At 49.1% G+C, this 10,528-nt stretch overlaps 1 protein-coding gene across 1 annotated transcript; it reads right to left on the reverse strand.

Moving 5' to 3' along the window:
* Positions 1 to 7,101: 7,101 nt before the first annotated feature.
* Positions 7,102 to 8,453, reverse strand: LOC123412407 (transcription factor MYB44-like). The gene has a single exon (XM_045105350.1). The coding sequence runs from the start codon at positions 8,327 to 8,329 to the stop codon at positions 7,364 to 7,366; it is 966 nt and encodes a 321-aa protein (XP_044961285.1). The 5' UTR covers positions 8,330 to 8,453; the 3' UTR covers positions 7,102 to 7,363.
* Positions 8,454 to 10,528: the final 2,075 nt, after the last annotated feature.

Genomic DNA, 10,528 nt, shown 5'->3' on the forward strand with positions numbered 1-10,528 from the left:
TGTTGACATTATCCTCGAGATAAACAATTGGGTGGTGAAAACTGTAAACCCCTATCTTCCTATCTGTTGGTTGATACTTTTGTTTCACAAATATGCCATGAGTGTTAGCAATCCTAGAAGACTAAATGATAGTTGAGTATGCGAACTTGCTAAATAAATCTCTGACATGGACTCTTTCTAAAAATATGATGGATTGCAATTGTTTTAATGACTAAGAACATAGTTTGTAAGTTTTCAATAAGGTTTGTGGTTCATACTTTAGCTTGTGAATGGATTACCACTTCTTCATGATAAGTTTTATGATAATATATTGTTGCTATTATAATGAGCATGATGCATGAATGTCCGTATTTTATTTTTATATACACCTCTCTCTCTAAGCATGTGGGCATGATTATCGAGTGAGGCTTTCGCTTGAGGACAAGCGAGGTCTAAGCTTGGGGGAGTTGATGTGCCCATTTTGTTGATGTTTTCCTATTGATATGTATTATGATTTCAGTCATTATTTCACTTTATAATGCAATCCTAATGCCTTTTCTCTCTTATTTTACAAGATTTGTAAAAAAGAGGAAAATTATTGACATCTGGAAATTTGGACGAAAAAGGCTATAGAAGAGTGTATATTTTTTGGAACTCCAGATGACCTGAAAATTGACGGAGATATATTTTGGAATATATAGAAAATTATTGGCGAAAGAAACACCAGAGGGGGATCCACCATGTGGCCACAAGCTTGGTGTGTGCGCCCTACCCCCGAGGCCTTCGTTGCCCATCTTCTCCTATATGATGGCATTTATGCTAGAAAAAAAATCCTTGAGCGTACTCCCAACCGCATCATTTGCTAGATATATTTGCCTCTACATTCATACCCCCTAGTATTGCCAAGATTATATCCATGACATGGAGGGTGAGCGACAAGTAAGCTACACCCAAAAAAGGTTCTCTTGTCAAACTGAAAGACGATGGCGATGGTGATGATGCACCAAGAGGAGGAATAAACAAGGGTAAATCGGATGGCAAGAAGAAGGAGCAAGCGAGGGTGAAGAGATCAATCGAGGCATCCACTTTGTGAAATCAAATTAGTGAGATAGATAAGATGAAAGAACTATGTTAGTAAATCATTGAGATACTAAAGTGGCCATGGACGAGAAAAAAGACAAGCACAAGGAGGAAAAGTGGGAGAAAAGGTGTGCCTTCGAGGGGCACAAGTTTGCCCTAGAGGAGCAAAAGAGGAGGGACGAAAGGACCACCTAGGAGGACCGGTTCAAGATGATGAATCTGGAGGGCATGAATGTAATGACAAAATAATTTTGGGAGTACAGAAGAATGGAGATCATGTGCCGAAGAATTATGGAGCTTCAAATCTTATGGGCAGTGGGTTTGACAATGGATGTGGTGATGGGGGTGGAGGTAGTTTTTCTTTCGACAATGTTGGTTGTGGCGGGTTTGGATGTGGTGTTGGCTTCGACATTGGTGATGGTTGGTTTGGAGGTGGTGTTGGCATGGGCAATGGTGGTGGTTGTGAGTTTGGAAATGGTGTTAGTTTCGGCATTGGTGGTGATGGTGGTGTTCCTGATGGAGATGGTGAAGCTTTTGGCAATGGATGTGGAGGTGCAGGTTTTGAAGTTTAAGACAATGGAGGTGGAGCTGATGGTGCTTTGGCGAATGGAGTTCATGTTGTTCTTGGTGCACATTCTTCGATCAATGTGATTGAAGATGGCGGTGTTCATTCTCCGGTCAATGTGGATGATAATGGTGATCGAGGTGGTATGCCCGGTGGCGGCGACGACGATCTTTGCAACAATGATGATGTTGCTTGATTTGTTTTATGGTCGTTGGTCACTTGATCATGGTTTTTTTTGTTTGATTGCGCATTTGTATGGCTAAACTGCTACCTCATATGTTGTACATGATTTTTTATGTAAACTACTGCGGTATGGCTATGTACATATAAATTTGATGCATCTATATGAATTATAATACTCGTCAACCCCATAAATTATTTTGTGGTACCGAGAGGCATGTGATGACACAAAACCTATAAATTTGTGGTGTAAAAATATTAAAGAATTTATAGGAACTACTCCATGCCGGAAGCCTCGCGATGCCGCAAAAATTAATATGTATGAGCTTAATGAAATATGCGGGACTGGGCTTTAGCACATCTGCTACTAGAGTTTCTGTAAGAGCAATTCCAACCGCGCGACCCAAACGGACGCGCGCTTTGTCCTTCTTTTGTCCGTTTGGGTCGGAGTGTCCGCTCCCTTTTGCAAATGGTCACCCATGCACCCAATGGAGCAACCCATTTTTTGTCAGCGTACAACACTGTTTTAATGTAAAAAAGGCCCGCGACCACACATCATGCCAACGACAATGCCAACACCAAGAGTTCACGTCGGTGATATGCTAGAGGCCGGCATACATATGCCAGCCTACAAAATATACGTAGTTTTCATGCTGGGCGCACTTGCCAGCGGCCGACACACATGCGAGCACACAAAATGAGGTTGTAGTTCCACCATGCCATTTCATTCGTGGATATGGCCGCACACCACAACATGGATCACTCGTCATCGAGGTTGAGAATGTAGGCCTACATCTTCTCGAACCAAGACTGCTTCCTTGGAGTGACCTTGCTCAATTACACCTTCATGATCTCGACTCGTTTGTCATGCAAGCCAGCCGGAACTCTCTTGTTCTGGTGGCTGCTTTGGTGGCCTAGATCTCTAGCATCTTCGCTTGCTTCTCCGCCTCTGATGACGAGTTGATGGATATACTTCTCGCCCCTCATTGGTTACCCCAAGTGGAAGGTGGAGATGCAGTCAGCAACAAATTTCCCTTACACGGGGACTGTAAGGTTTATCGAACCAGGAGGACTCCATAGATCAACAAGTAGGTGTCCGCTGCTCTGGCGCTAGCAAAAGACGTGGACCTGCACACACAACAAATAACTTTGCTCCCAACGAGTTCAGAGAGGTTGTCAATCTCTCCCGCCTTGTAGTTTGCAAAGGATCAAAACACAAGCGGGAATAGCGGTAGTGATTGCAACGGAAAAGGAAATAAAAACAGTAAATGGTGAAGGTGTAAACAATGGTGGTAATATGGACCAGAGTCCCATGATGTTCACTAGTGATGTCTCTCTCCCAAAAGACGATAAACAACTATGCTGGGTAAATAAATTACAGCTGGGCAATTGACAGAATTATAAACGCACCGCAATGCTAATCATGCTACAAGAAAGTTAGAGGCTCAAAAGTAATAGGCAGTGCGCCAAGATAAGTAGACCGTTTATCCATCAACATCTACTCTCTAATCATCCACCTTGAGATATCTATCCAGAACATCTCGATGGTATTAAGTTGCGAGCCCCACCCAAAGTGTAAACTCAAAGCAACGAACAACTGCATTAACGAACTTTGCATAAGGTAAACAATCCTTGCAATCGTGGTCACAAGCACCGTTGTTTTCTCCCTGGTGGCAACAACACATCCGCTAGTCTCATGTTTCTGTCACTCAAGCTAGACATCAGGGGGCATGAACCCACAATCATGCCTAACGCTCCCTCTTGGAGTTACAATCTACTACTCGGCCAAAGCAATAAAAAGCAACGGAGAACATGCATGAATTACTCAAGAACATAATATAAAAGGAGAACCAAATATATAACTCATCACAATCTGAACATAATCTCATAATCCATTGGATCCCAGCAAACTCAGCATAGCAACAACAGGTAAATTACATAGATGCCTTGATCATGTAGGGCAGCTCACAAGGGCTAAGCATTGAAGCACAAGATTGGAGAGAAGACATCACCTAGCTACTGGTCATGGACTCATGGTCCAAGGAGGACTACTCACGGCACGTCCGGGAAGCGTTCATGATGGTGGCGAAGCTCCTGGAGGTCAATCCTCCCTCCGACAGGGTACCGGGAAGAGGTCTTCTGGCGCTCCCGCTCTTGGAAGCGCTGCGGCGGCGAAACGGTGGAGAAATTCACGATTTTGGATATATCTGTAGTGTTTTCCGTTCGAGGGGTAAATATAGGCCAAAGGAGGGCGCCAGGGGGTGGACCAGCCGCCCAGGCGGCCTGGTGGCGCGGCGAGGAGGGGGCCCGCGCAAGGTGGCCGACTGGGTGAGGCCTGGCTCCCCTCTGGCCCACCTTGGTGCTTAGTGAAGCTTCCGTCACGCTGATTTTTATATATTTTTCTCGGGATTTTTGGGGCACTGAAATTTGGGGAAAAGTCCCTGCAATTAAAAGACATCAGCAGACAGAAACTGGCACTGGGTGCACTGAGTTAGTAGGTTAGTCCAAATATGTGTAAAAAGGTATAAAAGTGTAGCAAAACATATAACAATGTCACCCAAAAGAGCATGGAACAAACATAAATTATAGATACGTTTGGGACGTATCAGCCTCCAACTCGAGCATCTTATTTTGTATGTCCATGAAGGCCTTAATTTGCTCCTCCTTTTCTCGCCGGTGGTTCTCCTCTCTTATATCCTTGTTCGTGATCATGTCTTGCAAAGTATATTGCAAGGCAAGGGACGCCGCCTCACGCTTGTCCTCTTTCTTGGAGTTGGATGTCCCCCGCGATAGCGGCTTCTTCCCCTCACCATGCTCTTGAACGACTCCCCCCCCACACGCGCCTTGATGGCGGAATATTGCGCTTTGAACTTCTATTCGATGTTGATGATCATCCAACAATGAGTGAGGTTGAAAAATTTGCCCTCGTAATGGACCTTGAATGCTTCCAAAGCTTGGAATTCCTACAAATGGACAAATGGACAAGCAACATTTATGCACGAGCAAGCTACAAGACAATCAGATAAGCAAACATGTCAGCAATACCATGTCTTTCATGCCGATGCCACTTACGGGACGGGCCTCGATGCTCTCAAGGGTGGAACAAAACTTGTTGCACTCTTGTTGTATCACCCTCAATGCTTGTCGAGCGAGACCCACCCACGGTTGCTCTCCATTTGGTATGGTTTAAACTTCTTGCGCTCGCGTAACTCGCGATGCACTCTTTGCCAAAATGTCGATGCCTTTTGCTCGGAGCCTATCCTGGGGTCTTGGCCAATGTCTCTCCAACATTCACAAAGGAGTTTGTCCTCATTTTGTCTGTATGCTTTGGTCCTCTTGCTCATTCGCTTGTTCTTTGCATTGGCTTGGGCGGGGAGCTCATCGAACAATGAATCTCCATCGATGTCCACTTCGTCATCCTCTTCATCAAGGCCATAGTCTTCCGAAAACTTGTGATCTAGCGGGGAAAAGTTGCCCAAGCCGAGTTGGTCCTTCATGAGGGGGTCGGCCATGTCTTCACCAAACGAGTACCTAATGCCACCGTGCTCGCCCATGAAGGGGGTGCAACCATCTTGGCTTTGCGTCTCGTCGGGATCGAAGGGAATGCCACCGTCATCACCTTCATAGGTGAGGCTCTTCATGAACACGCGGTTGGCCTCGTCTTCCATAGCCGGCATTCTGTCAAACAAGTTGCGGGCATTCCCCATGGCGTCGGCTGGAGCTCGTGAGGCCGTTTGCGCGCACCTCGGAGGACGATCCACCGCCCACAGGCATCGCATTGAGATCGATGTCAGCTTGTGCTGGCATGGCAGGCGCGGCCATGCTCACCTCCAGTGAATCGGATCCCCTAGAGTTGGACAAACGGGAGGTTTGCGGGTGATGCCGCTAGAAGCTGTGCGCCTGTGCCGTGGTGGACATGCGCGACGACAGTGGCAACGATGAGCTGGTGCTGGCCGCGCCCACAATGGCAGCAACGAGCCCATGCTGGCCTGGGTTTAACCCCAACATCAGCAGGGTCTGCGTCGTGGCCTCGCGGGCGAGCCGTCTCATCTTCGCGGCTTCGACCTCTCGATCTACGGTGGCGGCCATGTTGGATGCGGTCGCGGCCTCGTTCCCGGCTTCTTGGTCATGCCAGCGGTTCTTCCTCTTCAACGATTGGAGGACGTGCTCCTGAGGCGTCAGAACCTTCTTCTTCTTGGTCGGCGACGACCCTTTGTGTGCGCCCTTGGCAGAGACGGGACCGGCGAAGGCGAGGGAGGCGAGGCCGGCTATGGCGTTGAGGGTCGACGCATCATCATCCTTGACGCGTGCGTGAGTGGGCGGGAGATTTTTGGAAAATTGGAGGGAAATGATGGCGTTGTGCCACCGACGGATAGGCCACGAGGAGGAGAAAGGCAGACGTCGCACGCATCTGTCCCGTGTCCAGTCTGATGCAAATCCGGTCCAAATTTGAACCTCGAATGGGTCGCAGATGGATAAAAAATGGACACAAGTTCGTTTAAGTCAACACGTTGGGTTGCGATTTTATCCGCGACGACCCAAACAAAAATGTGCGGTTGAAATAGGTCGATCGGTTGAAGTTGCTCTAAGCCTTGCTTAACAAGGTCCATCCATTTGATGATCGCTAATGTAGCCTAACTATGTCGCTTTATGATTATAAAAATACCGAGTGCCATGTAGGAGTAGCATATACAGAGTAGTAACAATACTCCCTCCTTTCCGGTTTATAGGGCTCATCTTAAAATTTTCAGATTTCCATTATATTAGGCTCATTTTGAGTCTAAGTGAGTTAAAGTGCTTTGAGTTTCACGTCATATTTAATTTATAGAGTTTAGAGAAAGAAGATGAGTGGCTATGCATGCATCGTTTTCTATATTTATCATGCAAGTTCAATGAAAACAAATGCTACATTTATTGCCTTGAAAATTGAATATGTGAGAAATATTTCATTGGCTAGTTTAAATTAGTGCCATCCACTCACAACTCATCTTGATTGATGAGATTTCATATTTAAGCCTTATAAACTAAAAAGAAGGCAGTATATCTCGTGCTAATAAATGTAAAGTCCCAACTTAGCAACTGGAGTGTACTACTGGTAGTAACGGAAACGTCGGTGAAGTGTGAGCCCACTGGCGTACTAACTTCAAGACGAAAACCACCAGCGAAACCGTTACTGGGTGAGGAGCCGAGACGACGTGACAGCGACGTGCGTGCGTGCGTGCGGTTGGGTAACGCCGCGCCCACCCAACCAAACCCAACGCACGCACAACACATTCAGTGATAATCGCAACCACACCTGAACGAACTCCCCAACAGGGAAATAGTACCGATCTTCGATCGAACCGGCCGAACAAATTCACAGGAAAAACAGTACTCATCCGAAATGCTTCTGTTTCCCTTGTACTGTAATTTCTAAGGTAAATCAACAAAAAAGGCTAGCTAGATTCTACAGTACTATCGGTAAATGGAGATGAAGACGGAGATGCAGCTGGGCATGAAATGAGATCGACGAGTAACAACAGGGAGTTGAGTGAAACTTGCAATGCAGCTGCTTGGCGCCTACCCGTCCGTCCGTTGGTCCCGACCGCCTGCCGGGTGCGTTTCTGCCCGATCGATCCTGGCCGTCGGCAGGGTGGCCGCCCCCGCGCCGGCTCTGCTGAGGGACGCCACGATGGAGCACACAGTACTGCCCATTTGCCGCCGCACCTCATCGGCGGCCACCCGCTCCATCGCCTCCTTGAACATCGGGTTCCGCTGCACCTCCTCGGCTATCATCTTCTGCATCGTCTCCTTCACCCACGGGCTCTCCAGCGTCGCCCTGATCCACGCGTCCATCGTCGTCGTCGGCGCCGTCGCCGGCGCCGGGGGAGCCGGCGGGGTGACGGCACTGGCCCCGGTTCCCGGCAGGCTGAGCGACAGCGACGTGGGCGGGTCGGGCGGCGGCGGCGCCTGGTCGTCCAGGTTCTTCACGGCGGGAGGGACGGCGCCGCCGACGTCCGGGTGCTGGCGCTTGGCGGGCGGTTCCACCGAGCCGTCGCTGTCCTCGTAGTCGTCCTCCCCACCCTTGGTGAGATCCACAGATTGGAAGGACATGGCAGCGACAGGCGCGAAGACGGGCCCGTTGCCCGCGGCAGCGGCGGCGGCGGCGGCGGCCGCCCTGCGGCGTTTCCGGAGCGTGGAGTTCCAGTGGTTCTTGACGGAGTTGTCGGTGCGGCCTTGGAGCTTGCGCGCGATGGTGGCCCACTTGTTGCCGTGCTTGCTGTGCTCCTCGAAGATGACCCGGTCCTCGTCGGGCGTGAAGGCGCGGCGGTGCACCCCGGGGCTGAGCTGGTTGCACCAGCGCAGGCGGCAGGACTTGCCCGTCCGGCCGGGGATCTCGGCGCTGATGACGGTCCAGTTCCTGGCCCCGTGGCGCGCCACGGCGTCGCGCAGCAGCTCGTCCTCCTCGGGGCTCCATGACCCCTTGATCCTCCCCGCGCCGTCCGACCCGTCACCGCCACCGCCACCGCCACCGCCGTCCGGCATCCTGGGCCTCTTCCTCCCCTCTTCCCGCGTCGGTCTCGGTCTGCCGCGGGGGTTGGGTTGTGCATATAAGGACGTCGTGCGTGGCGTGCGGTTGGGCCGGGGATGGGATGCGGGGGGCGAGGGCCGAGGGCGGGCGTTAGTTGCTTCGTGTGCTGCGGGCGTGTTAGGTGGGCGGGCGCGCTTTACAGTTTCGCGTTTCGGGCGTTTTCGGTGGGGTTTTCGGGCGTTTTCCGCCGGGTGGTGCGTGCTCTGTGCGTGGGCCGGATGCCTGCCCGGCGTCACCCGCGAACCGCCGGCGGTGGACGCATTTGCATGCCCGCCTGGATACACTCCCCCTTACACGCGCGCGCGCGATGTGCCAGGCCAGGCGAGGCCAGGCGTCGCGAGCTGCATGCCACGGTTTCTCTCTGGGGCTGTGGGGAGGGTGGCTCCATGCCTCGTTCTGCCATTTCCTGTCATCTATCTCCAGGGTGCGACGTGGTACGTGCTGTGGGGGAGGATGAGCATCGGTCGCAATCCGCCGAATATTGGTGCCGTCGGGCCGTATCTTATTTGCTGACTTGGAAAGCCGTTTATTCTTGTCATTTATGGCTCGGCTGGCACTGGGAGTTTGGGCGCTCCCCTGCCGGATCGGCATGAGCGGGAGGGCCTGAGGGGCCGGGAAAGATTGTAGCCTACGTTGTGCGGTTTGGCGTCATGTAGTCCACTCCCATGTAGTACAGGCTACTTTTTTTTAACGAAAATACAGGGTACAGTTTCATGGCTGGTGGAATGGTGTATAGGTGTAGGTGTAGCGAGAAGCGGGCCACTCCTATATGAGCACGCCCACGCGTGTGCATGTGCGTAGGAAAAAAGAGGCTGCATCCGAGGGAAGATGGCAACCTTCGTACCAGAGGTTGGCGCTATGCCGCTATCATCATGCGTATCTTGTTGCCTTCGAATCACACACGCTTGCATTTGGCCGATAGTGCACAAGAGAAACCGCCTCTCTCTTTTTTCTTTTGGCAAAATACTAGCCAAATCACTTAAACTGCTTTGTCCTCAGTTGCATACTTTTTGGGCGATTATAGGATTTTTGTTTCTAATTCCACGTACGAAGATCGAGCGTATTCTGCACTCGGCACTATCCTATACTACTTCCTCCGTCACAATTTATAAGGCACACACGTGTACCTAGATCGTTAATTTAACTTATATAAAATATATTAATTAAAATAAAATGTATATCATTAGAAAATAGAACATCTAAAGTTTTTAATGATATATTTTTTGTAATATATGCCTCTTATTAAGTTGGTTAAATTAACGACCTAGATACACGTGCCGACCTTATAAACTGAAACGGAGGAAGTAGTTTGTTAGCCCGCTGTAATTATTACTCCATCCGTTTCAAAATAAGTGACTCAGAAATGACACACCTTTGTACTAAAGTTAATGCAAAGTTGAGTCACTTTTAAATTATTTATTTTGAAACTAAGTGAGTAGTATTTTTACCTTACATAGTTACAAATATTATAACTGTTCAAGGGACATATAACTAGGGTTACTGCCTTCCGTCGACGACATCGTCAATCTGCCTTGTCTCCTGTGGCCTAGGGCCATGGGAGGCACAGTAAATCCCAACCTTTGCTAATGGAAGGGCTTTGGTTTTAGATATTGTTTTTGAATTTTGGTAGGGTTTATATGTTGTCCAGGAATATAAGACGGTTGTTGTCTGAAGATATAATAAAGTTTTTTCCCGCCTAGCCCCCACCCTGGCGGTGCGTATCATCGTCAGAAGACGTGTGGAGGTGCGTCTCTGGTGTGTCTAGTAGAATTCTGTTGGTGCTTGCCTTTGATGGATCTGCTCGAATCCGATCTTCATTCGTATATTTTCAGACTAATCCTTCCAATCTACGCTCCTTTTCATTAGTTGATGCTCTAAACGCTGGTTCTATGAGGACCTAGTACGACGATTTTTAAGGTATCTACTATAACAAGTTATGTCTAGCTTTGATGAGGAAGAGGCGATGATAGTGACACACTCTTGGCTCGCTTCAGCGGTTGTAGTTATCGCTAGGTGGTCTGTTAATATATATGTATTTTTTGTTTTTCTCATACTCATTGTACTTCCATGATCGAAGTCAAACAAGAGCAGGACCTTGCTCAAAGCACCGAAAAATCCAGTCTAATGGTGTTAGAGCATCTCTAGCGGACCCC

The sequence above is a fragment of the Hordeum vulgare genome, chromosome 1H (genome assembly GCF_904849725.1).
Source record: "Hordeum vulgare subsp. vulgare chromosome 1H, MorexV3_pseudomolecules_assembly, whole genome shotgun sequence".
Classification (NCBI taxonomy): Eukaryota; Viridiplantae; Streptophyta; class Magnoliopsida; order Poales; family Poaceae; genus Hordeum; species Hordeum vulgare.